The sequence below is a fragment of the Artibeus jamaicensis genome, unplaced genomic scaffold (genome assembly GCF_021234435.1).
Source record: "Artibeus jamaicensis isolate MK-2021 breed Jamaican fruit bat unplaced genomic scaffold, CSHL_Jam_final scaffold_847, whole genome shotgun sequence".
NCBI classification, from domain to species: domain Eukaryota; kingdom Metazoa; phylum Chordata; class Mammalia; order Chiroptera; family Phyllostomidae; genus Artibeus; species Artibeus jamaicensis.
In genome coordinates this window covers 1,611,071-1,636,990 of record NW_026522057.1, presented here as the reverse complement: position 1 = coordinate 1,636,990, position 25,920 = coordinate 1,611,071, and the positions used below count along the sequence as shown (strand labels likewise).

Sequence of the window (25,920 nt, the reverse complement as noted above, 5' to 3'; positions counted from 1 at the left end):
CTCTTCTGCGTCTGCATGTTCTCCGACGCACGTTCCCTCGGGCTTCTCTTCGGCAGCTCCCACGGCCTTCCCTTCCAGTGAGCCATCTTCACTGGTGCCGAGACATGCTCTGTGTCTCCCATCTGAATAAAGGGCCTCCTTGGTCATCTGTGGAGTAAAAGAGATTTAAAGGACATGCCCCCGCAGAAGGGTAAAATTCTGTTACAGTGTTTAGGGATGCACACCCTTGACACAAAGTGCCCCTCAAGCTAATCATTTTTCCGTCTTCTTCTTGCTCGATCTCTCAGCTGCTTCCGACCCAGCCAGTCGACAGCAGCTCACTCTCTTCGCTTGTCTGCTACGACGCTGCTCCAGACTTCCTCCTGCCTGTCGGTTTTGCCACGTGTGCTGATCTCCTATTTGTCGGCCAGACTGTTGGGTCAACACACTTCTCATCTCTTTACCAGCACCTCCTCCCTGTGATTTTGTCTGGTCCCACGGCTTTAAATGTCCTGTATATGTTATCTCTTCAGACACCAAGTCTGTATCTCCAGCCCTGACCTTGCCCCTGAAATCTCCACGTGGACATCCAATAGACACATCTGAAGCTTGTAGCCAAAACAGAATTCTTGATTTTCTCCCCTGAGCCTGTTCTTCCTATTTTCAGTGAAAGGTGCCACCACCAATGCAGCTGCTTAAGTAAAAGGTGCAGGACCAACGCCAGGACCTTCTTTTCCTCACGTCCCACCCCACCCCATCCTTGCCAAGTCCCTGGGCTCCATCTCTGCTCACCTTCTTTGTCCCCACTGTGGTCACCCTAGGCCGAGCCACCATCCTGTCTCCCAACTTACCTTTCTGCTTCCTTTCTGGCCCGCGGTCCGTGTGATCCGTTCTCCCACAGAAGATCAGCCGGAGTGGTAGTTCTAAAATGTAAACTGGACCGTGTCGCTCTTTGGCCTTCCCTTACACCGACACCGACACCCAAACGCCCGCCGTAGCCAGGGAAGCCGGGGAGCCTCTTCTTCAAACCTTGGCTTGATGGACAACTTCTCAAACTTAAGTGTCGGCTTCAAGTGAGGTCACCTCTGAAAGGCACCTGCCTGACCACTGTCTCTAAAGCGTCCTCACTCCCTCTCACCACCCACTCGGGTCTCTGCGTCATATCACAGCACAGCTCTCTCCACCTCCGAAAATCACCTGCTTGGTTTCTTTGTTTGCTTGTCTGCCCTCTGTTAGCAAGTCAGCCCAGAAGGGCTGAGACTGCATCTTCCTGGCTTACTATTGTGTCCCTAGTGCCTGAGCCGTAAAGGCAAAATTAAGTTTTTAGATATTTGTTAAATGAATGAATTGGGGTGGCTGAATTATGTGTGACCCTAATTTGGACTGACGGCCATCATGTTGGAGATAGAATTTGAAACACCTGGTTGTTTCCGTTGAGCTGGCCTAGTGGAGGCTGTGTCGTAAAGGGCTTTGCTTCCTGAGAGCCCAAGAGGAGGGTTTGGGGAAGGGAGAGGAGGAGGAGGCTCCTGGAGCGGGGCGGGAGCCGGCTCGGCCTCCAGAGCACAGGCTGTGTGTTCTGGTTCCCTGTTGCTCGTGACAGACCGCCCCAAACTTAGTGGCGGAGAGCCGTCACCGTCACTGTTTACTCTGGCCTGTGAGGCGGGCCAGGGATTTGAACGGGGCGCAGCAGAGATGGGTTCTCTCTGTCCCATGAGTCTGGCCTCACCATCTGCTATTTTATCCTTTTGCCTCGGATTCCAGTATGGCTCCCCACAGCACGCTAACTGATTCTGTTTTTACTTAACACTTTGGTAGGCTGTTTATCATAAATAATCTTGCATTAATCTTTTGGTTTTTAAAAAGATCACATTGACTTTTTTTTAAAGATTGCTGAGTTTCTGGACCTCTTCCTTAGATTTCGTATCAGAGGAAATACCTCTTGCCTCACCCGAGTCTCGGCCTTGGGTGGCAGAGGAGGGCTGCAGTCATTGGGCCCACAGCTGGGACTGTTAACTGCGGCCGGACGCGTGGTCTCCCCATGTAGCTTAGGGTTCTCGGCCTGGCAGCTGGGTTCCAGGAGAGGGCAGCCAGGAGGGAGCGTGCGGCCAGACATGCCAGACTGAAGCTGCCTGGCGTCTCTTGACCTCGCCTTCTAAGTCACACAGCACCATTTCCCGACCCGTGTGAGGGGAAGCACATAGACCCCCGCATCTCAGTGGGAAGAGGGCCAAATAGACCCCAAGGTTAAATCAGTGGGACTAGTGGAAGTGGGGACATGTGGCGGTAGCCCTCTGCCTGTCCAAGCGAGGTAAGATTCTCTTTCTTCCTTTTTCTCTCCTTTCTCCATATTTTAATGCCGTTTCCTGAAATATGTTTGTCTGGCAAGGCTGGGTTTCTTAAATTGCATCTCCCTGAAGGGACAGGTGGGCCAGGGTGCCCTGTGTCAGAGGTTCTGGGGACGCCCTGCCCTGCCAGGCTCTTTAAAGAGGAGAGGAGGGAACCTGTGCCCAAAGCAGTGGCTGTCTAGTCCCCACTGCAAGAGGTTCTTACTGTCCATTCTTGTCTGTGCTCCACTGTGAAGGAGAAATAACCAGGGAAAGGGTGCTGACATTTCCATCTGCTCATTTCTGAGGGGTTTTTTTCCCCATAGAATTAAGATTTTAGAATTTCTTTCAATGATCCCACTTAACCTAAGTGAGCCAAAATTTAAGGGAGGACTTCTCCAAAGTGGGCCTGCCTGGAATTCATCTCCATTTATAACTGCTCGTGAAATGAAAAATGGCTGTCTCCTCCCAGGGAGACTTGCTGTTCCAGGAATCAGCGTGACACAGGGACTTAATCATGACAAGTTGTCTAGAGCCACAGAAGTATTCGCTCACTGTCTCCCTCCCTAGAGGAGAGAAATTTCAAAGTCATAAAGTTTTTTGGAAGGATAAATTAATGCATTCTTTTGGGGATTTGAAATATGTATATGATATGTGCATGTAAATATATTAATATCTTTTACAAATAAATTGTTACCTTAGCAACATAAAAATTACTATTTGACTTCATCAGAAGCAGACCAGTTATTGAAAATTAATTTGCCAAATGTATGTTTGCTAAAAATCAATTGCCAAATGACCGATTTGCGGAGTGCCCAACTCACCAAATCATCAATTTACTGAAAACATGTTTCCTTTAAATATTCGCAAAGTTTATAGCAGCTCCTATCCGTTGTATTGCTAATGCCTAAGAGAACTGGGAGAAGCCGGAACTTCAGAGTTCTCAGGGACTTCATACTCTCTCTGCCCCTCAGTGCCCCTCTCTGCCCTCTGTTGCCCCCTCCTGTTCTCTGTCCCGTCCCACCCCCACCCCCTCTTCTCAAGGATGGGCACTCCAGCCCGGGCGGTACGGTGACTTCCAGCGGGTTCCCTTACTAGGTCCCCTCCCCGCCCCATGCCCCGCCCCGCAGCCACACCCCACAGCCACACTCTTGGGCAGAGACGAAGGAAGATGCCTTAAGATCCTGCTAGGAAGATAAAATGAAAGAAATCTGCAAACGCTGTTAAATCAGCCTATCTATATTTGTTACCTATTGCTAATAACAAATTACCCTAAAACTTAGTAACAAAAAAAACACAAAAACCATTCATTATCTCACATAGTTTCTGTGGGTCAGGAATCCAGCTTCACAAGGCGTTCTGGCATAGGGTGTCTCACGAGGCTGCAGCAAGGTGGTCAGCAGGGGCTGCGGTCATCCAAAAGCACGCCTGGGCCGACAGGCCCCACTGTGGCTTGCTCACATGCCTGGCGTTAGTGCAGGCTGCTGGCGGGAGCCCTCCGTTCTTCACCATGCAGGCCCCTCCACAGGGCTGCTCCAGTGTCCGCTCAACATGGCAGCTGCTTCTCCCGGGGCCGGTGGTCCCAGAGAGCAGAGGAAGCCCCAAAGGCAGTTACGATCCAATCTCAGAAGTTGCACACTGTCCCTTCCGTCACTTGTGTTTTACTCTAGTCACTAGAAGCCAGTCACTAAGTCCAGCCCACACCCATGGGGAGGAGAATTGGGCTCCAGCTCTTGAAGGAAAACATACTTTCCGTGAAGGAAAAAAACTTTGTGGGGCATGTTTTAAAACTAATATACCATCTAATAAGAATTGCTGAAAAATCAAAAAATGGGTATAAAAAACAAATTTATGGTAAAGTGGAAATGCTTGTGAAATTGGGAAAAAGGTCATTTGAAGAATAAAATTTTTGTCTGATTGACCCAGAACCTGTGAGTAACTAGATTTACTGATACAGTGACTCCAGATAGTGAAGTCGAAAGTGCGGCTCATGGGCCACAAACAAAGTGAATGGCTGAGCAAACTGCACCGCACCGACTGAGCGGAGTCTCCTGGGGGTGTTAGTGCAGGGAAACAGTGGCCCTGAGTGACCAAACAGGGCGGACATGGACAAGTCCTCGACTGTGTGACATCTCTTCCCCCACCCACTCAATGCACCTGGAGAGGCTGGTGGTAGGCAAGAACGTCACTGTTCATTTTGCCTAGTTTCTCGGTTTTGTGACATTATACAGATTCCTAATACTAAGAAGTATGATTTATTTTGAAATTAATTACAGATTTGGTTTACCTTTTCTTCATAAAAGCATTTTAAAAATTGAGGTAAAACTCACAAGACATAAAACTAACCATTTGAAAATGAGCGATTCAGTGCCACTTGGTCTACATTTAGCATGTTAAGTAACCGCCACCCGTAGCTCTAACACATTTTAATACCCAAAAAGAAACTCTGTGCTACTAAGCACTTGCTCGCCATCTCCAGCCCTCGGCCCCTAGAAGCTGCTAATCTTCATTCCATCTCTGTGGGCTTCACAAGACTCTGACACCAAATGATGGTTCCACACAAAAATCTGCTGAATATTTTCTAAGGATATGCTAGTTCCCTAAAGTTATAGGAGAATTCTACCACTGAACCACCAATGCTACAGTATCCCCAAAATTATATGAGCACTTCGGTTACACCACTTTATTTGGCATTTGTGAGTTTCATTATACAGTCTCCCGGCATTGTTTAAAAATAGAAAGCCCGTGGGAAAATTTCTTATTTCCCAATTTGCCTGGCTCCTCAGAAGCTCATTGTCCCCCCTGGCCTGGTGGTGTCTCCCCTCGCACCCCTGGTATAGCAATGCTTGATCCAGACGACTCCGGGGCAGGGCAGGTGCCGCCAAGTGGGCTGGCTGGACGCGGTGAGAGACCGGCCCGGGAGAGCAGATGCCAGGCACACGCAGCAATTCACATACCACCACAGCACATCGCATTAGTTACTCCGTGGCCTCGCTTTTTCCAATGAAATAGTGTATAAAATATAATTTTAATGTTTCAACATTGGGTGTTGAGCAGGATGTGGTGAGAGAGGTGGAAAATGTACAGAAGTAGGCAACAGAATGTAGTTGGTCAGGAAGATGCACCTGACACAGGTTTCTTCCCTACGACGGCACAACTTGCCAAACCTGCACTCCTTGTTCTACGGGAAAAGGAAGCCAACCTGGGTGTGGACGCACATTGACACGTACTTCTCAGCTGTGGCCAGCAGGTGGCAGTCTTGTCTGGAAATGAAGAGAAAACACTGGATTCTGGTTTTCCAAGGCTCTAGGAGCAAAGAATTGTAAAACAAACCTCCTCAGTACTGAGTGCTTGGAAATGGTTGCATGGCACAGCCACAATTCCCAGGTGCAGACCCATTTCTAAGGGTTCTTCTGCCGAAAGAATACCAAGCCTGCTGCTGCAGCGCCGTCTCCTCTTTTATTGTGATTCCCTGGGCAAGTCATCTGTGCTGAGTTTGTCTGTCCAACAGGTGATTACCAAGCTTTCTCCCAGTACCGACGGCTGTGGTGCTGTGGTTCCTCTTTGGATGGGCGGACTCTTGCCTCTTGCGCTGCAGCCTGCACTGAGTGTCAGCGGCCCACTCCTTGCATCTGCACGGTTCACTGCTGTCTCGGTCAGCACTAGCACACTGTGGCTGACACCTGCTCCCCAGATACTTGCCGAGTGAATGAGCATGCGCCCTGCCGAGCTGCTTCCCAGCCTCGCTGGGCAAAACCCTCAACTTCTCAAGCTCTCCTGATCCACCCCCTTCCCTGAATACTCTCCTCTCCTTCCCAGACCCAGCTCTCCTGGCATCCTGCCACCTCTCTGGAAACTGCTTCTCAGTCCGTTCCTGGTCCTCCACCACCCCCTTTCTTTTTCTCTTAGGATTCAGCCCTGGGTCCTCCTTTCTTTCTTTTCTTTCTGTGGTACCTAATCCACTCCCATGGGTTTTTTGTTTCATTCGTGATTTGGGGGCAGGGGGGCTGGGAAGAGAGAGAAGGAAACGTTGATTTGTTGTGCCACTTATTTATACATTCGCTGGTTGCGTATTGTAGGTGCCCCGACCAAGGGCTGAACCCCCAACCTTGGCGTATCGAAACAACACTCTAACCAACTGAGCTACCTGGTCAGAGCCTCCACTTCCACGGTTTTAACTACCACTTATAATGACAGAAACAATAATGGATAACAGAAGTATTTTACTATATGTTAAGTACTGCTCTAGCTCTGTACTGGTCTAATCCTCAAAACAAACTGATGAGGTCAGCACTATTATTCCCATTTCGTGGGTGACGGGCTGAGTGGCTGAGTGACCTCTCTACAGCTCAGACCCCCCCTGAGCGCCAGACCCTCATTCCCACTTGCCTTGAACACCTCCCCTTGACTAACCATGCTCAGAACTGGACTCCTGATATTTCAGCTCCAAACCTTTCATTTTCCAAGGCCCAACCTCAGTAAAAACCACTCAGTCTCACCCAGAAACGTGGACAATCATCATTTCTTTCTACTTTGCATCTTCAGCCAACTTCTAACAAGACCAGTGAACTCCTTAATATCATTCCAGTGTGTTCCCTCTTCTCCCTTCTGCCTCCTTCTATAATCCAGGTCTTCGTATTTCTCACCACTAAGCCCGTCTCCCCAGTCCGGTGCCCGCACAGAGTCCGGTCTCCCAGTCCTCCACCAACAAGTTTAGTGGTGAAGAATATGAGCTTTGGAATCCGACAGTCATTCTACTGCTTAACCGGTTCATCCTGGGCAAGCTACTCACCCTTTTTGAGTCTGAGTTTTCTCCGAAATGAAAGATGAGAAAGCACCGGCTCTCCAGAGTGGATGGCACATGCAAAGCCCTCAGAGGCGGGGCCGGCTACCCCCACCAGCACCACCCTGCGTCCCAACCACACCGCCCTGCTCGCCAGGCCACAGGGTGTACTTTCCAACCTGGCTCTCGCCTCGTTCTTCACTCCGGCCACTCCTTTCTCCGTGTGGCTTTGTCCACTCACTTGTCACCTTCTCCAGAGAAGCCTTCTGATTCTTTACCCCCACCCCACCCCCTCAACATGCCCGCAGACCAATCCGGTTTCTTTTGTATTCCTCTTCCACCACGACACCACAAATGCCGGTTTCCTTACTGGTATTCATCCCTGAGGGCAGGGACTGCATCTTAGTCTTCCTCATTGCCCTGGCACGGGGGTCTGACACGCAGAAGATGCTCAGTGTCTGTTCGATACATGGATGCATCAATGAACAGATCAGTGACTGCTTCAACGTGGGACGGTTGCCATCAGCACCACAGGCTTCGGACCAAGGTGCCAAAGACGGTCGTCTCCGGTTGTCGTTCGCTCCCTGAGCGGGTCTGCCGGGCTTAGTGACGAGCGCAGCGCACAGAGTCGCGTGGGGCTGCGGTTCTTGTGGAGACATTTGGGCAGGCGCAAGCCCTTTCACTTTGGGTGTAAACAGGGACAGTCATGAATTTTTAAACACAGTCCAAAATGATTCGGTGAATAAATCTTCATTTTCCTCAGGAGCTCCAAGTGTGGCAGATACATAATCAGTGAAGGGTCAGTCATTCAGTGTGGAGCGAGTGGGCAGAACCAGGCATTTGTCTCTGGGAGCACTTGGTCCTACGCAGGCGGAGAACACCTACATTTGCCGTCAGGGAAATTTCATAAAACACCTTCATCTACTCCCTCCTACCCTGAGTGTCCACTGAGTCGTTCCTCGCTGCAGGAAGAGCTCCCTGAGGCATAGGCAGGCACTTCCCCCACCGTGTCCTCGCACTAAGGGGAGACTAGCTCTGTCTCCAAACAGCCCAACGACTACCGAGAGAGGTGCTGCAGCTGACAAGGTCCCACAGCATAGTTGGGAGCCAACCACTCGGATCCAAACACCAAGCTGCGCTAATTCACGATCAGGGAAGAAAAGGTTTCAAAACTAAACAATAAGGCAGCCAGTGGGAGGAGTGACTTGAGGGTTGCCTGGTGCCCAGGCACCAGCCGGGGCAGGCAGTGGCTGCAAGCAGCCAGGGGCATCCCAGCTGCCTTCTTGTGCGGGTGTGGGAGTGCGGGGGAAGCCAGGGAGGCTCGGTGTGCTGCCCCTTTCCCTCATAGTGTCCTTCACTATGTTGCTGGCTCTGGGACTCCAAATTAGGACCAGATTAGAGCAACTGCAGGCCGGGGTGGGCTGGGCGGGGCATGCGGCTGGGATTTCAAGGCCTGGATGAAAGGGGAAGCCCAGAGGCAGTGGCTGGCCAGGCATAGGAAGTGTTTGTAAGTGAAGCCTCTGTTTCTGAATCAGGCCAGTCCACAGAGGAAAGGGGCTGCCCTAGAAGGCCCGTCCCTAAGTTTGAGTTCATGATTGGGAAAAACAGGCTGAGACAAGACTGGCTTTGTGTGGGGCTTCAGGACTGGCTCTCTGGTGTGTCCCATGGCTCTAGAGCCTGGATGAAGGGGAGACCCCCCCCCAGGATCTAGCACAGGGGCAATTTTAGGGAGATGGGCTTCTCTCTGTGGTAGCCTATGGGTACTTTGCCTTTGAGCTACACAGCAGCCAAAACTGGTTCTCTCCTTCCTGCTGGAGCACTGTGGGCCTGCAGTGGGGGAGTTGCTCTCCTCCCTCTGGCGGTGCTTACAGCACAAGGCAGAGGGGAGTGGAGTGTGCAGAGCGAGAGACACGGGATGAGCTGCTGGCTGCCACCCCAGCCTCTGGGTGAACAGGATGCTGGTCTGTTGGTGATTATCAATGACAGTTTTCTGACAGGGTTATAAATCACCAGTACATGTTCATCGTTAGGCAGTGCAGTTTTGTTTGGAGTCAAGCAAGTAAAGCCCTGGCTGAAGATTGAGTGCCATCCTGTAAACCAAAAGGTCACAGGTTTGATTCCCAGTCAGGGCATATGCCTGGCCCAGCATATGCCTGTTGCGGGCCAGGTCTCCAGTAGGGGGCACATGAGAGACAATCACACATTAATGTTTCTCTCCTTCTTTCTCCCTCCTTTCCCCTCTGTCTGTAAATAATTTTTAAATGTATTTTTTTAAAAGCAAAATCCATCAATGACAGCATGCAATACAGAATCTGTACACCAATACCACATATGAACCCAAGCACCAAAATTCTTTTTTTTAATATATTTTATTGATTATGCCATTACAGTTGTCCTATTCCCCCCTTCATTCCCCCCCACCCTGCACACCCCTCCCCCACCATTCCCCCCCTTTAGTTTTATGTCCACATGTCTCAAGTTCTTTAGATTCTATATTTCCCATACTATTCTTGCCCTCCCCCTATCTATTTTCTACCTACCATCTATGCTGCTTATTCTCTGTACCTTCTCCCCCCTTCTCCTTCTCCCACTCCCCTGTTGCTGACCCTCCATGCAATCTCCATTTCTGTGGCTCTGTTCCTGTTCTAGTTGTTTGCTTAGTTTGTTTTTATTTTAGGTGTGGTTGTTAATAACTGTGAGTTTGCTGTCCTTTCACTGTCCATATTTTTTATCTTCTTTTTCTTAGATAAGTCCCTTTAACATTTCATTTGAGTCTATTATATGAAATTAACATTTCATTTGAGTCTATTATATGAAGTTAACATTTCATATAATAAGGGCTTGGTGATGATGAACTCCTTGAATTTGATCTTATCTGAGAAGCACTTTATCTGCCCTTCCATTCTAAATGAAAGCTTTGCTGGGATAGAGCAATCTTGTATTTAGGTCTTTGGATTTCATGACTTAGAATACTTCTTTCCAGCCCCTTCTTGCCTGTAAGGTCTTTTTTTGAGAAATCTGCTGACAGTCTGATGGGGACTCCTTTGTAGGTGACTGTCCCCTTATCTCATGCTGCTTCTAGTATTCTCTCCTTCATTTTAATCTTGGCTAATGTAATGATGATGTGCCTTGGTGTGTTCCTTCTTGGGTCCAACTTCTTTGGGACTCTCTGAGCTGCCTGGATTTCCTGGAAGTCTATTGCCTTTTCCAGATTGGGGAAATTCTCCTTTATTATTTGTTCAAATAAGTTTTTCACTTCTTGCTCTTCCTCTTCCCCCTCTGGTACCCCTATAATTCAGATGTTGGAACATTTAAAGATGTCCTGGCAGTTCCTAAGCCTCTCCTCATTTTTTTTGAATTCTCGTTTCTCCATACTTTTCTGTTTGGCCATTATTTGCTTTCTTCTGGTCCACTCCATTGATTTGAGTCCCAGTTTCCTTTTCATCGCTATTGGTTTCCTGTGCATTTCCCTTCATTTCAATTAGTTTAGCCTTCATTTGTTCCTCTAATTTGTGACTAAAATCAACCAGTTCTGTGAGCATCCTGATCACCAGTGTTTTGAACTGTACATCTGATAGGTTGGCTATTTCTTGGTCGCTTAGAGTTATTGGCTCTGGGGCTTTGAGCAGTTCTTGAGCCATAATGTTTTGGTCTGTTTGCGCCTGTTACCTATGAGGGGCAGAGCCCTAGGTATTCACCAGGGCGGGGCAACTCAGTTGCTGGGTTGTGACGCTGTATGTGGGGGTGGGGTCAGAGAGGGAGCAATAGCGTCCCTGCTGCTGCTTCCTGCCGCTGGGGCCTGTGCAGTCTGTCTCACTGCTTGCTCCAACGCCTAGTTTATCTGCACGCAAATGTGTGACCGGGGTCAGCCTGCCACCATGCGCCCTCACTGGGTCTGCCCGTCGCAACCCTGCGCCTGGGATCTGACAACCGTTGCCTGAACCTGGGTTGGTCTGACCAAGTTTTCTTGCGCAACCCCGCTCCGCCCATCGCTGGCTATGCCCCTCTTACTGGTCTGGCTGAACGGTTTGTTGTCGTTGTTGTTGTTGGACTTCCGTATAGTTCAATTTTCTGTATTTTGGTTGCATTTTTGTTACTAGAACTTTGTTGTCTTTCAACTTGGTTGTGCAAGGAGGCACAATGTTTCCACCTACGCCTCCATCTTGACTGGTAGTTCTCACAAGCACCAAAATTCTAACTCAATATTAGTAAATTGAATCTAGAAGTATTATGTCACCTAGGAATGCATTTATATACATATATCTATATATCTATATATATATCATCTTTCTTTAAAGATTTTACTTATTTATCTTTAGAGGGGAAGGGAAGGAGGGAAGAAGAGAAACATCGATGTATGGCTGCTTCTCGTGTCCGGGAAGCAGCCTGCAACCCAGGCATGTGCCCTGACTGGGAAAGGAACTTGACTGTTTGGTTCGCAGGCCAGTACTCAATCCACTGAGCTACACCAGCCAGTGCGTGTATATATTATTTTGATAGGGAAAAAAAAAAAACTTTGAAAAAATTTAATCTCAACCTGATAAGAGCTATCTTTTTTTATTTATTTTTAGACAGAGGGGAAGAGAGGGAGAGAAACATCAATGTGTGGTTGCCTCTTGCACACCCCCACTGGGGCCTGGCCCACAACCCAGGCATGTGCCCTGACTGGGACTCGAAACCATGATGTTCTGGTTCACAGGCAGGTGCTCCACTAAGCCACACCAGTCAGGGCACGGGCTATCTTTTTAAAAAAAAACTATAGCAGCCCTGGCTGGTGTGGCTCAGTGGACTGAGCACGGGCCTGCAAACCAGAAGGTCGCAGTTTCGATTCCGTCAGGGCACATGCCTGGGTTGTGGGCCGGGCCCCAGTTGGGGGCATACAAAGGGCAACCGATATATCTCTCTCATATTGCTTTTTCTCTCCCTCTCTTTATTTTTTAAGAAGATTTTATTTATTTTTACAGAGGGGAAAGGAGGGAGAGAAACATCAATGTGTGGTTGCCTCTTGCACACCTCCTACTGGGGCCCTGGCCCACAACCCAGGCATGTGCCCTGACTGGGAATCAAACCTGTATCCCTTTCATTCCTAGGCCAGCACTTAATCCACTGAGCCACACTAGCTAGGGCTCTCCCCTTCTCTTTAAAAACATATAATAACAATAATGAAAGAAAACTTACCTAATTTGGTGAAGGAAATAGACATGCGAGTCCAGGAAGCACAAAGAGTCCCACACAAGATGCATGCAAAGAGGCCCACTTCAAGACACATCATAATTAAAATGCCAACAGTTAAAGATAAAAAGTCTTAAAAGCAGCAAGAGAAAAGCAGTTAATTACCTACAGAGCATTTCCCAATGACTGTCAGCTGATTTCTCAAAAGAAACGGCAGGCTAGGAGGGATCGGCAAGAAATATTCAAAGCCATGAAGAGCAGGGACCTACAGCCAAGACTGCTCTACCCAGCAAAGATACCACTTAGAATTGAAAGGCAGATAAAGAGCTTCCCAGACAAGAAAAAAACTAAAGGAGTTCATTACCACCTAACCATTATTATATGAAATGTTAAAGGGACTTAAGAAAAAAGATCAAAACTATGAACAATAAAATGGCAATAAATACATATCTATCAACAATTGAATCTATAAAACAAACAGCAAAGAAGAGGGGAATCATGGATAGGGAGAGGGTTTTGATGGTTGCCAGGTGAGAGGGGGTGTAGAATGGATGAAGAGGCAAAGGAATTCGGAAGTACAAATAGGTAGTTACAGAATAGCTATGGGGATGTAAAGAGCAGTGTAGGAAATGGAGCAGCCAGAGAACTTGTACTCGTGACCATGGACCGTGGACGTGAACAATGGTGTGGGATTGCCTGAGGGAGTGGGCAGTGCTGCGTGGGGGGAGCAAAGTGGAAAAACTTGAGACAATTGTAGTAGCATAATATAACTAAAAAGAAATCAAGCATGTTTTTTGGTAAACCCAATATTGAGCCTTTCCCAAGGAGGACCTTAAAAAACATCACCACCAATTTCTCTGTGTTTCTCGCCATGGAAATCTTCAGTGAAAGACGAAAAATTTGTTCTCCCTGAAGAGGAACCAGACCATGATGCTCCTGTTGTGCCCGTCTTCCCAGATACCACTGGCCCCCGGCACTTGGAGTGTCTTTGCACCTACCAACGAAAGCTCTTCAAAAATAAGTTTTTCTGCCATTGTAGAGAATTATCCCAAGCATGTTCTTACTGGGTAAAATCTCCTGACAAGGAGTTCTGACACATGTGGCTCAGTGGGTTGGGCTTCATCCTGCACACTGAACGGCTGCAGCTGCGATGGCCCTCAGGGCACACACCTGGGTGTGCAGGCTCGGTCCCTGGCGGGGTGCAGGCTGGGTCCCTGGCGGGGTGCAGGCTCAGTGCCTGGTGGGGTGCAGGCTGGGTCCCTGGCGGGGTGCAGGCTCGGTCCCTGGCGGGGTGCAGGCTGGGTCCCTGGCGGGGTGCAGGCTCAGTGCCTGGTGGGGTGCAGGCTGGGTCCCTGGTGGGGTGCACACTGGAGGCGACCGAGCAGATGAGTGTTTCTCTCTCACGTTGGCGTTTCTCTCCCTCTTTCTCCCTCCCTTCCCCTCTGTCTAAAACATAAATAAAATCTTTTTTTTAATCTCCTGACAAGGAAATAGAAGGTTAATTTTCATTATTCAATAATAATACTTTTCATAGAGTAGTATATATTTGCATTCGGGTATGCTAATGAGCTACTCATTGGAACAAGAACTTTTCCCAAGTCCGGTGTCCCCAGGAGGAGGTGGAGAGATGGGTCCACTAGGCCCCTGCAGTGGGGACAGCACGTTGTTTAAGTCCCATCACCTTGTAGCGAGCGCGTGTGTTTAGAGCAACATTTACCACGGGTGGACCATCAGGCACCTCACGCCTCCCCATTCTGGCTCTTCCTCTCTGGTTCCTCTCCTCACAAAAGCATCCAGTCCTCTCATCTGCCCAGGCGCTCCCACAGCCCTCGGCCCTTTGAAGCTCTTGCTGCCACACTGTGCACCTGGCACTGTAGGAAACCGTGGTCCATAGGCTGAGTGAATGTTGGAAGGAATGAATAACTAGAAAATAGCTACAGAAAATCCCTTTAATAAATTCAAATTGCCTCCTCCCTCCCAACCAAATCTTTTCTTCATTTTGCTTCCACCACTTCGTAGCTGTGGCTCCTCAGGCAAAGCGTTTTACCTCGCTGAGCCTCATTCCCAGTCATGGAAAATGGGGTGACAGTCACAGTGTCATCGCAAAGGGACCTCACTGCCCTCAGCACAGAGCGGAGGCAACGAAAGAGGCAGTAACGGTTCTCCAGGAACTAAAGATCCCCCCAACGGCGGCTGCCTTGCCTCCACCCCTTTCCCATTTTCTGCCACGCAACCCCCACGACTTTCTCTGTCTCCCTCCCCACCCCTTGTCTTTCCCACCCTTGTCTCCCTTTGAAAACCCTGCCCTTCCCTCCTCCACAGATCCTTCGGGATTCCTCCAAGCTGAAGGTGGCCCCACCTCTGTGGCCTCCAGCTCTGACAGCCTCTAGGCCTCTCTGATGGGTGGCTCACCACCCAACCTTCCCTACTCTAGCTGACGGGGGGCGGGGCTCGCCCTCCTCCTCCTCCATGATCAAGAGCTCCAAGAGGGCATGACCGAGGCGTGTCCCCTGCCTGCGTGCCCCACTGCCCCACACACACATACACCCCGTGTGCAGTGCTGGCCAATTAAAGGGAAGCGACTTGGTTCAAGGGGCTCTTTGCTGCTTTGGTGAGGCGGAGAGTGTTGCAGCTGCAGGCTCCTTTCTCCATGGCCTCTGCCCTTCCCCAGCCATCAAGCTGATCAAGGACCTGGTGAACTACGACGTGTGCCCCGCGCTGCTCAAGGGCCTTGTGGATCTCCTGATACCATCCGTCAAGGAGACTCGCAAACTGCAGCCCAAGATCCTCAACGGTAGGGATCCACTGGGACTTGGGGAGGGCACCCCGCGAGGGGAGGGGCCCCTGCCTCATGGTCTCCCCTCCACCAGACTCTACGGCCCTCCAGCTCACAGCCCACCTGCCGATGTTTCTGCAGCAGGCTGCAGCTGCCAAGGCCATCAGGTAAACGGATAGGGGGCAGTAGGTGGATGGAGCAAGCAGGCCTGGGAGGGATCTGACCAGCGAAGCCGCAGAGTCCCCAGAGGTCACTGTAGCTGGAATCACTGGCCCAGGGTCCTGGCGCGCAGCAACTTGAGCCTAGCCGAGGAGATGCTGCACCTGCGTGTGGTGCCCAGCCTGATGGCCGCCATGGGCAACATGGACCACAGCAACAGCCAGCGACAGGCCAGCCTCACACTGGAGGTGCACCGGAGGGAGGTGGCTGGTGGGGTGGTGGGAACCAGGCGTGGGCACCCAGTCACACCGCCCGCTTGTCGTAGTTCTTTGTGCAGACATTCCCAGTGGTGGAGGAGCAGGTGCGCAGGTCCATGGGAGAGGAACTCTACAAGCTCTTCCTTGTAAGTGCTCCCACCCCACCATGCCCACTACAAAGAGCAGCTGGCCGAAACAGAATGGTGACTCCCCCACACTGGCCTACACAGTTTGGGCCTGGTGGCCAGCTGCAGGGAGGGACTGTCCTGGCTTGGGCTCCGCCTGGCATTTTTCCCTTCCTTTTCCTGCTCCTGCATGCAACATCCCTGTGCTCAGGCCTGCTCCAAACCCAGACCGCCCTGGCACCTCAGCCACATTCCACTTCCTCCTGTCCTCAGAGCAACGCAGAGGACTTGTACATGAAAATGGATAGCGTTCAGGTGGACATCTTGGCAGCCAACAAAGTCAATGTTACCAAAAGTGAGTAGGGACTGAGGGGACCTGGAGCAGAGGTACAGCCAGCCCAGACTCAGGCTCGCCTCCCTGTTTCCAGCATCACACCCCAGGGGCCTCTCGTACAGCCAGAAGCACTTTGACTATGGCCTTGGTGATCAGGAGCAGCTGGATGACATCACTCACTTCCAGGAGGATAAGGAAGGACAGGAGTGACAGAACCTCTGTGGCAAGCTGGGAAGGCCAAAGCTGTGTGGCAGAAAGTCCAGCAGAGGACCCTGAGGTCCATCTCAGGGCGACTCCACTTGGCCCTTGGTGGGAGGCTGTGGGTCAGGCACCCCAGTTGGGGAGAAGGAGAGCTGCTGGCTGGGAAGAGCTCAGTAAAGTCTTGCTATTTATCTGTTCTCTGTGTGTGAAGCAGGGAAGAAGGTCCAATGAGAGCAGGACACTCAGTGATCTAGTCTCCTGTTACCTCTGAACTGTCTCCTACTTCTCTCTTTCTCCATCACTGGCTCCAGACATACTATCTGCGTGTGTCTTAAAATTGACAAACAAGCTCATGCCTTAGGACTTTTGTGCTGGCTTTTCTGCTGAACAATGACAGAGGTTCTGTTCTTAGAACCTCTCACCCAGATATCTACCTGCAGGGCTAACTCCCTCATCTCCTTTCAACCCTACACAAAGTTACCTTCTTATCGAGGGCTCTTCTTTTTTTAAGTTGCAACCCACACTATATCACTCTTGACACTATGGCCCCCAATCCCCCCTTACACTGCCGTTTTTTCCCCATGATATTCATTTATTTATTTGTTGTCTGTCTATCCACCTGAATTTAAGCTCAACTAGGGCAAGGATAGACGGACACGTGTAAAGATGAGATATATAGGTATAATTTTTTTCCTTTACTGGTATAATCCAAATATTGAGAACAATCTCTGGCGTGTATGGATGAAGAATGGAGGTATTGTAAAGGAATTGTCCCTCAAATCAGTGAAAATAGTCAGCTGGCAGTAATTCTCCAGGGTGCCTCAAGAGGGCATCACCGGCCCTGATACTGACAGTGTAAGGTGGCTTCACCTTCATTCACCTAAACGAATTTTGAGCCTCAGCTTTCCTCTGCACTGAGGGAGGAGAGAAAAACTTAACAAAATATAGTTATATATTTCCATAAAGCTAAATGGACTTCCTATTTTAAAGAACTGCCCTGGCCGGTTTGATTCCCAGTTGGGGCACGTGCCTTGGTTACCAGTTCCTAGATCGAGATGCATACTAGAGGCAACGGATGGAAAAACATCCATGTTTCTCTCCCTCCCCCCTCTCTCTCTCTAAAAAAAATAATAATAAATGAATAAAAAGCAAGTAATTATATTTCTATTTTAACATTTTTTAAGCAGAGTTACATAAGTGCAACACTTGGTGACAGGGCCCTGGAGAAGCGGGCCTTGCCTGAGATGCTCAGCTACTGCCTTGAAAAAAGGTTTGTGAACAGATATAGCTAAGCTCAAATTTGAAAAGTTTTATTCAAGGCCTCAATAAAATGTTAACAAGATAATCCATAGGTAGCACACGTCCATTGGGCGACTGCTCTCTGTGCCAGGCCCCGACCTAGACTCAGGAGACAGTTCAAGTTACTGCTTGCTGTGCTTGGTGGTCCCTAACGTGTGAACAGAAACCCGCAGATTTCAAAATGAAATGAATGTCCTTGACGTTCTTTTACGTCTGTGTAGGTGCTGTTAAGTAAGGCTGTAGTGGGAACCCCTTCCACCCCCAAAAAGAGCACGTGTCTTCCCTTCCACCCCAAAGAAGAGCGCGTGTCTCTCCTCCACCCGCGTCAGACATTGCTTTTCTAGCAAGAGCACACAGTTCTATCCCATGAGAACAAGCTGCACGTTCGAAAGCACGTCTAGACATGAATAATGTTTTAAAGACAACTTACAACATGGGAATATACCACCACCTACCGTGAATAACCTTGAAGCACTAACAAAAGAATATATCCCCTGTATCTACTTCAGACAATCACCAATCCCACTTTGGGGCTGGAAAGAACGTAAAAACTAAACGGGCAAAAAAAAAAATATCCTGGCTTTTTCTTCAGAGAAACACATCAATAACTGTAACCACTATTACAACTTACAAAAAACACTGAAAGGCACCGCACAGACTGCAGTATGTGCAAACACTGCTATGTAAAACACTTACTTGAGCAAACTAATACAACTCTGTGGATAAGCCCATTATATAACGAGTACACTTGACATCTACTTTTTGTACAGCTTCATGAGCCCTGCGGACGCAAGGCCTCAAAAAATTGGGTAAAAACTCAGAATTGTTCCTCTCCACGGAAATCTTTAGTAAAAGGCGAAAGATTTATGCGATCTGAAGAGAAACCAGAGTATGACTTGACATCTGCCTCACTCAATTCTCGGGTAACCAGCACTCCTAGATCAGCAATAGTAATTATTTCCACAAAAGAGTTAGTAGCTTCTGCTTTTAGTTCAGAAACACTGTGAAAACAGTCTCACGTTTCTCACGTTTAGTGGGTAAAAAAAGTGGAAAGAAAAAATAATAATATAGCCATTTTAAAGTAGGAAATATCCTATGTGCAATGCATTGTGGGTATGTAAATGAGATGAGTCACTCACTCCCTCTCGGTTACCGGAAATACCTTAAATAGTTCTTCAGTTTTCCCGCTGGCCACCAACAGAGGGCAGAGCACAAAGGCCGCATTGGGAGGAATATAGAAGCCAGATCCAACCAGCAAGTCTTTTATACATGGAATTACAAGTTAAAATTTTTCTTGAATTAAAAAAAAATTAAAATTGAATTCTGAAAAAGGCTTCAAAAGAATTGTCTTCATACTTTCATTTAACAACAATTTATTGAGCACTATCTCAAACCCTGTGCCTAGGAGGCAGGCAGGTGAGATTAGCACTGATAACGGAATGTTCAGTGACACATAGGCGGAGCATTAAAGGATCCATAGAAGTAGGGCATTCTACTTCTATGGATCTATAGAGCATCAGCAGAAAGGCACCATAAACAGTATGAGCAAGAGTGGTGAAGAAAGGTTAAGGGGTTAAGTGGCAGGAACCAGATTTTGATGGGGCTTCAATACCTAGCAAAGAGCTTGGATTTACCTTAACAGCAATGGAGAGCCATTGAAAAGCTTCAAAGGAGACTAATATGATCTCATTGGTGTTTTAAAGCATCATCAGCATCACTTGGTGTTTTGAGTTGAATTGCATCCCCCCCAAAATGGTATGTTGAAACCTAACCCTTGGTACCTCAGAATGTGACCTTTATTAGATAGGATAAGGGTCCCAGGGTCTGGGCAGCTCTTACTAAATGCTATTTTCTTTTTAAATCCTCACCCAAGGACTTTCTTTTTCATTGTTTTTTATTGAGAAAGGAAAAGAGAGAAACATCAGTGAGAGAAAGAAACATCATACACGCCCAAAATGGGGAATGAACCTGCAATCTTTTGGATGCTACTCCAACCAACTGAGCCACAGTGGCAGAGTCCTACAGAAGAGACAATAAATTTTTGTAGTTTAAGCCACCAGTAGGGGTCAGCATTGCTACTCCAAAAACAAACAATTCTATCCCAGGAGAACAAGCTGCACATTCTAAAGCACACCTGAAACATGAATATTTTCCTAAAGACAGCCTAGTAGACAGGGATGTAATACTACCCAATGTGAGTGACCTTGGAGCCCCTTGGAGCACTAGTAGGAAGACCCATACACTCATCATCCATCCTTCATCTCTTTACTCAGTCAACAAATCTGCTTTGTTCCTGGCACTGGGCAGGCTTCTGAGGCCAGCCAGGCATATTTTGGGGTGACAAACTCTGCTCCCGCTCAGAAACAATTTAGGACACTGAGCAGTAGTAAAGCCAGGGGGAAATAAATGGTAGGCTGGACCTGGAAATAGCCTGGATTTGCCCAAGAAAAGAATATAAAGGAGAGAAAAACGTCTAGGGCAGGTCCCTAGAGAACAGAAGCCTAAAGGAGAGGTGTGGCAGAAGAATGTGTGAAATTAGGAAGGTTGGAGAAAACCAAGTGTGGACAACACAGAAATCAAGAGCAGAGAAGAAGTTTCAAGAAGGAAGGAGTGGTGAGTACTGTCAAAAGTCTGACCCAGGGAGAGGCACTGCAGTGCGCATTTGAGTCGGCACCAGGGCTGAGGCCGGTGGCCGCATCCTGAGCTGTTTGCATGGAGTGAAGGTGGTGGGAGCCTGACTGCAGGGAGTCGGCAAGTGGGAAGCAAAAGCAGAGAACGCAGGTGGAGTGTAGGCTCATCTTCTGAGCAGTTTGACCCTGAAAAACTAAAGAGACTGCAGCTGGAAGGGTTGAGGCAGAATAGTGAGAAGCTAGGAAATTCCCTTGGCAAGTGGAAAGGGGAGACTGTGACAGGTGAACTGACTGGCCAAGCAATTTACAGCCAGATACAGGTCGCCAAGGCAGAAAGCCCTGGACGCCTACCAAGGTCCAAAAGTGACCCCGGGAGCTGACCCCCGTGGCTCAGTTTGTTGGATGTCATCCAGCAAAGTGGAATGTGGCCAGTTCGATTCCCAGTCAGGGCACATGCCTAGGTTGCATTTTGGTCCCCGTTAGGGCGTGTACCAGATATTTCTCTCTCACATCAATATTTTTCTCCCTTTCTCTTTCCCTTCCTCTCTGTCTTAAAAAATAATAATACCAAAAAATAAAAACATGACGGGACCTCGGCCCCATACTGGCCTTCCCTCCCCGGGATATCACTGGTCCTGTGTTTTAGACCTTCTGGCCTTTCCTCCATAGTATAAACATCTAGGCTTCAGTTTTATTTCAGCTTCAGGCCCAGTGAAGCAGCAAAACCAGGCCGGTGACACCAGGACCAGCTGCAATGACTAATGACCCCCTACCCCCATCTCCAGTACCAGCGAGTAAGTGGAGGCCAGACCCTGAGAGGACACACCTGGCAAGTTGAGGAACAGTCTATTGAGATCCTTCCTTGACACCTCCCCTAAGCTCCCAGCCTTTAAAACATTCAAGACTAAGACGTCAGCACGCACTCTCTCCTTTTCCTTTCCCCTCACAGGCAGGCATCTCCTGAACTCTTAGAGGCCCCATGAGACTTGCAAACAGGAGCACAATGGACGGTAGTATTCTGAGATTAAAGGCAGCCTTCCCCCAACTTTTACTGATATTCAAATGTTAAACATGTTTGTTTAAACCCTGATGGGAAGTAACCAGCACAGAGGGAGAGTGAAGATCCAGGCGAGGCGAACTAAACAATGGCTGGGAGGGGGGTAGGAGAAGGGCGAGGAGGAGAATGGCGGTCCACCAAAGGTGAGAAAGACCAGACTCTGACTCCCTGGCGACAAATGGAAGGAGGGGAGGGAAGCAACGCAACGCAGGTAAAAACTCCACCACCACGATGATCATTTATGGAGCTGGGCCCCCTCGTCATTCCCCAGCGGTTCCTTCACTCGCCCCCCTGGTCCTCCGTCTTCCGCGACCTTTTCAGCAGCTGGTAAAGCCCGATCTGTCTGTAGCAGCAGAACCACTGGAAGAGCCAGACGACTGAGCCCAGCCTTTGATGGAGGCCCTACTGCATCACCCGACACATCTGGTGACCGTTCTGCTTGTTCCGGAGGCGCCGGTGCTGGACCTTCCCTCGCAGAAACCATCCCGCACCTCCTGCCAACTCTCACTCGGCAGGTTTCGCTGAGAAAGCACGAACCACCGATTTCCCTCATCTTGCCACCCTGCGACCTAACCGATGCCCGCTTCTATCCTCCTCCTGGCGAAGGCGGGCTCCCTGGGGCTTGTGGCCGCGCTTCCATTCGTTCCCCCTCAGTGGCACCAGCCGTCTGTCCTCCCAACTGACCAGTTCCTTCCCGAAGACCAAGGAGGCTCCATGATCTCCCTACGGAACAAGAAGGCGGGCAGGGAAAGGGGAGAAGAGGAGCTGGCGGACTGGCAGCACCGCCCAACCCTGCTCTGCGTTCTCCTCGCGGAAAACGCGGAGCAGCCACAACAAAGGAAGGGCTTCACTTCGTTTTTAGTAGACGGTTCTGTCGGAATTTTGTTCCGAAACAAAAACCAAACTTTCCTGAAGCCACAAGAGTACAAATGGAACTTTTCATGCTAAACAGCCAGTTTCCACTGAGCTTCACTTTAAGAACTTAGTAATCTTTACTGAGGGTGCATTTCCATCAACTAGTACGATTTTGAGTTAATCTTTGTATTAGACTTTTTAAAGTGACTTCTGTGATTTCCTAAACAATCTTGAATTGAGTCAGACATCATAGATTTCAATGTGCGTGTCCTTAATTAGGTGAAATAACTTCCATACTAAAAGAGTTCTTAATTTTCCCCTTATCTCAACTTCCTCTCTTCTCTTTCATTATGACTTTAAAAATTCATCATGAACTAATTCTAACTCCACAGAAAAGTGTAGAAGACAAAAACACCTGATACGCAGATTTAATCGATAAGAACATCTCTTCAAATGTGCTTTAGATCTATTTGAAAAGCAAATAAAACCTTACACAGCTCCCTCTCTCCCACGTTGGAGCCTGTGGAGGACCGGGGGACACAGGGCTGCCAACAGCAAACTCGCCTGGGAGGCTGCGGTCCAAGGCCATTGCTGCCAGCTCTAGGCAGGGCCTCAGAACCCGAGGGAACACGCAGCTCTCCCAAAAATTGAAGGTGTTTATCCCCCTGATAAAACTAAATTATCTCTAGGCAAGAGATACACTTATGTGCACAAGGAAAGAACAACACGGTGACACACCTGGAGTGATCTGAGCCCATGAAAACAGTGAGGTTTGTGCCAAAGTCTGAAACTACCTTCCTGCTAAGGCCATTAGACAGAATCTGTGCGATACGGTGTCCATCGAGGACTTAAACTCACTAAAAACTAGCCCAGGCTCGTGTGGCTCAGTGGATTCAGTGCTGGCCTGGGAACCAGGTCTCCCAGTTGATTCCCAATCAGGACACATGCCTGGGTTGAGGGCCAGGTCCCCAGTAGGGGGCGTGCTCGAGGCAACCACACATTGGTATTTCTCTCCCTCTTTCTCTGCCCGTCTCTAAGAATAAAATCTTTTTAAAAGTAAATAAATATAGAAGCGTGCGTTCGTTTTCTTTCTTTTAAAAAAAAGTATTTATTTTTTAGAGAGAGGGCTAGAGAGAGAAACAATGTGCTGGAGATACAGCAATCGGTTGCCTCTCACACGCCCCCTACTGGGGAACCTGGCCCGCAACTGCAACCCAGGCATGTGCCCTGACTGGGAATCCAAACTGAGCTTTTGGTTCACAGGCTGGCGCTCAATCCTGAGCCTCAGGAGCCAGAGCTGGGTTTGTTTTGTAAAACAAAACAAAACCTTATATATACAGTTGCAGCCTGCTTTTGTATACCCACAATCCCATTTGCTCTCCACCATCTCCTGTACTACCTACAATTTTTTTAAAGATTTTACTTACTTTTAGCCCTGGCTGGTGTGGCTTAGTGGATTGAGCGCAGGCCAGCGAACCAGAGGATTGTGTGTTCAATTCCCAGTCAGGGCACATGCCTGGGTTACAGGCCAGTTCCCAGGAGGGGACACATGAGAGGCAAGCATGAAATACAATGATATTTCTCTCCCTTTCTCCTTCCCTTCCCCTCTAAAGATAAATTCAAAAAAATAGAAAAGATGTCTTTTTTAAAAAATAAGATTTTACTTACTTTTAGAGAGTAAGGAGGGAAACACCAGCTGAGTACCTCTTGCACGCCCCCAACAGGGAACCTGGTCTGCAAACCAGGCATGTGCCCTGACTGGGAATTGAACCTGCGACCTTTCAGTTCCCAGGCTGGACACAGTCCACTGAGCCACACCAGCCAGGGTGAACTTTCTCTTAATGTTAAATCCACCAACTATTTTTAAGAACTCAGAAAGTGAACATAGAACGTCAAACTATAAGTTTCTGGAACAGATTTGGGGTTCTATTGCTGTTGTGAAACACAGAACTCCCAATGTCAGAGTTAAGTGGAAAGAGAGTATTTATTAAAAGTTATACAGATTTAGATTGATGGCAGAATTCTGTTAAGTCCCCAAATCCCCCAAATAACCAAAAACACACAGTACGGCCTCCGCTTGCCAAACCAGGCCAGTCAGAGGTACCGAGTCCCAGAAATCTCCGCTAGTCTCCTGCAGTTTCCCGCAGCACGAGCGAGAACTGTGTTCTCGAGCTCTAGCGATCACTATGCTACGGGCACCCAGTTTAAATACTTACCCCGCCCCCTCCCCGCCCTTCCAGTCTCCCAGGATTTCTTGCATCTCCCGGCAGTCCCTCGGTTTTTCGTGCAGATGTGGCAAAGCGTTCCCTCCCCCTACCTGTTATATCAGTCCAGGCAGGTGTGGCCAGCGGTGGAAATGCCTCCCGCCTCTCAAGGCAGGGTGATCCCTCTCCCCTAAAGAGCTGCCAGTTCAAGTTAACACCCAGTCTCCGGAGAATGAGCATTTCTATGTGCTAGCCTGCTCTTATATGCAAACTCACTCTTAATCACTGTGCTGCTGCTCATCCCAGGCCCCAAGCTAGGCCTGTGGGGGTTTGGGGGCTTCTCAGCCTACACCCATTCTGTTGGGACCTCGTTCCACACCTGCTACAAACCTAGTACAAACATAATACCAAAAACACAAAAGGAAACCCCAAGAGATTCCGTTTCCCAGCGCTGGTTCCCAACCACCAGCTCCCCTCCCTGGCAGTCACGATGACCTGTCTCTAATTCATCAGTCTGAAAATCAAATTCTTAGGACAGCCGCAGCGTGGCAGTTCCTATCACTGGAGTCAGCTGGATCCTCACTAAGGAAAAGCGCGCCACTTCCTTTAGCTTCCGGGGGCGAGGCCGTTTCACCGGAACTGTCGAGTGGGTGCCGCCCGGGCTTTAACGATGCAGATTGTGACTGGCTGGCATTCACTGTTATGTTAATAAGGTAGCTGGGTTTTTTTTTTAATTAAAATTTAATTTCTACTTAAAATGTTAGCATTCATTGTTAAATGATAGCATTTGAAAGATTGCACATATTGGAAAGCTTCTCTCTTTGCCAGTAAACCAGAAATAGGGCAACTACCTTACCATGAATAAAAAGTTCGTGACTGCCATAGACCCAGCAGAAGCGCTGAGAATCCCGTTAAGACTATACTTTCAGGGATCATTTCTATAGTTCGTTACTAGAGAAGTTTCTCTGAACGTGTAGAGCACCCGAAACCACGAGGAGGAGGTGGAGTGTTCCCTTCTGAGCGTGAAGCCGGCTTTTGGTGTTGCTTCGGTAACTGCCATCTGCCATTGATGATCGTTCTTCTCTCTCCTTGGAGAGAGTAAGAGGGAGGGAACACTGTCTGAGTGGTTTCGTTTTATGATGTTTGCAAAAAGAAGGCTGTATTCGGTTTCTCCGGAAGCTTGGTGTTTAGGTATGGTGTAATGTGTTAATATCAAGCATACCTACCACACTTAAGATGCATGTTTAAGTTGGGTGTATTTACCGTGTTTGTTTCTTCATCGCTGCCGTGAAGTCAGTTTTAATATTACTCTTTTCCTTTATGTAACTGTAATTCTTATTTTTCGCTTTTTTGACAATTCACTATGTTGAAGAAAGGAACATTATTTTGATGTTCTACCATTTGTGCATTGTTTGGTTGGTTTCTTGTATTGTGTGTCTGTCGGCGGTGCATGCACCCTGCAACCAACGAAATCAGTACCAGCCAGGACAATTTTTTCGTAATTGGCTTTGTAGGTTTTTATAAAGGGGAAGAAATTTCAATGTTGGGTCGAATTTCATGTATCCTCCCATGAAGACTTAACCGACAACCCAGACATCTTCCTTAACTGGGAATAACACCCCTGACTTTTTGGTTAGTAGGCTAGTGCTCATCCACTGAGGCAAACCAGCCAGGGCTTGTTTTTTGTTTTTTTTTTTTTTCTTCTTTCTTTTTTTATTAAACACAGGGGGGAAGAAAGATTACTATCGCATTTATTTATTTATTT

General features: G+C 48.4%; 1 protein-coding gene and 2 non-coding genes across 3 annotated transcripts in view; 2 read left to right on the top strand and 1 right to left on the bottom strand.

The window, feature by feature from the left end:
* ARMH1 (armadillo like helical domain containing 1) overlaps window positions 1-16,119 on the top strand; it is a 45,371-nt gene extending 29,252 nt beyond the window's left edge. Inside the window, exons 8-13 of the mRNA XM_037149198.2 lie at window positions 14,930-15,052; window positions 15,129-15,201; window positions 15,312-15,441; window positions 15,519-15,596; window positions 15,849-15,930; window positions 16,004-16,119. Of these exons, the coding sequence (XP_037005093.2) occupies window positions 14,930-15,052; window positions 15,129-15,201; window positions 15,312-15,441; window positions 15,519-15,596; window positions 15,849-15,930; window positions 16,004-16,119 (602 nt within the window). The remainder of the gene's footprint in view (window positions 1-14,929; window positions 15,053-15,128; window positions 15,202-15,311; window positions 15,442-15,518; window positions 15,597-15,848; window positions 15,931-16,003) is intronic.
* Window positions 16,120-18,186: 2,067 nt separating this feature from the next.
* Window positions 18,187-18,302, bottom strand: LOC119052530 (U5 spliceosomal RNA). The gene has a single exon (XR_005083128.2). It is a non-coding gene; the product is annotated as a U5 spliceosomal RNA (small nuclear RNA).
* A 6,766-nt stretch (window positions 18,303-25,068) lies between these two features.
* Window positions 25,069-25,283, top strand: LOC119052525 (small nucleolar RNA U3). Its single transcript, XR_005083126.2, has one exon. It is a non-coding gene; the product is annotated as a small nucleolar RNA U3 (small nucleolar RNA).
* Window positions 25,284-25,920: the final 637 nt, after the last annotated feature.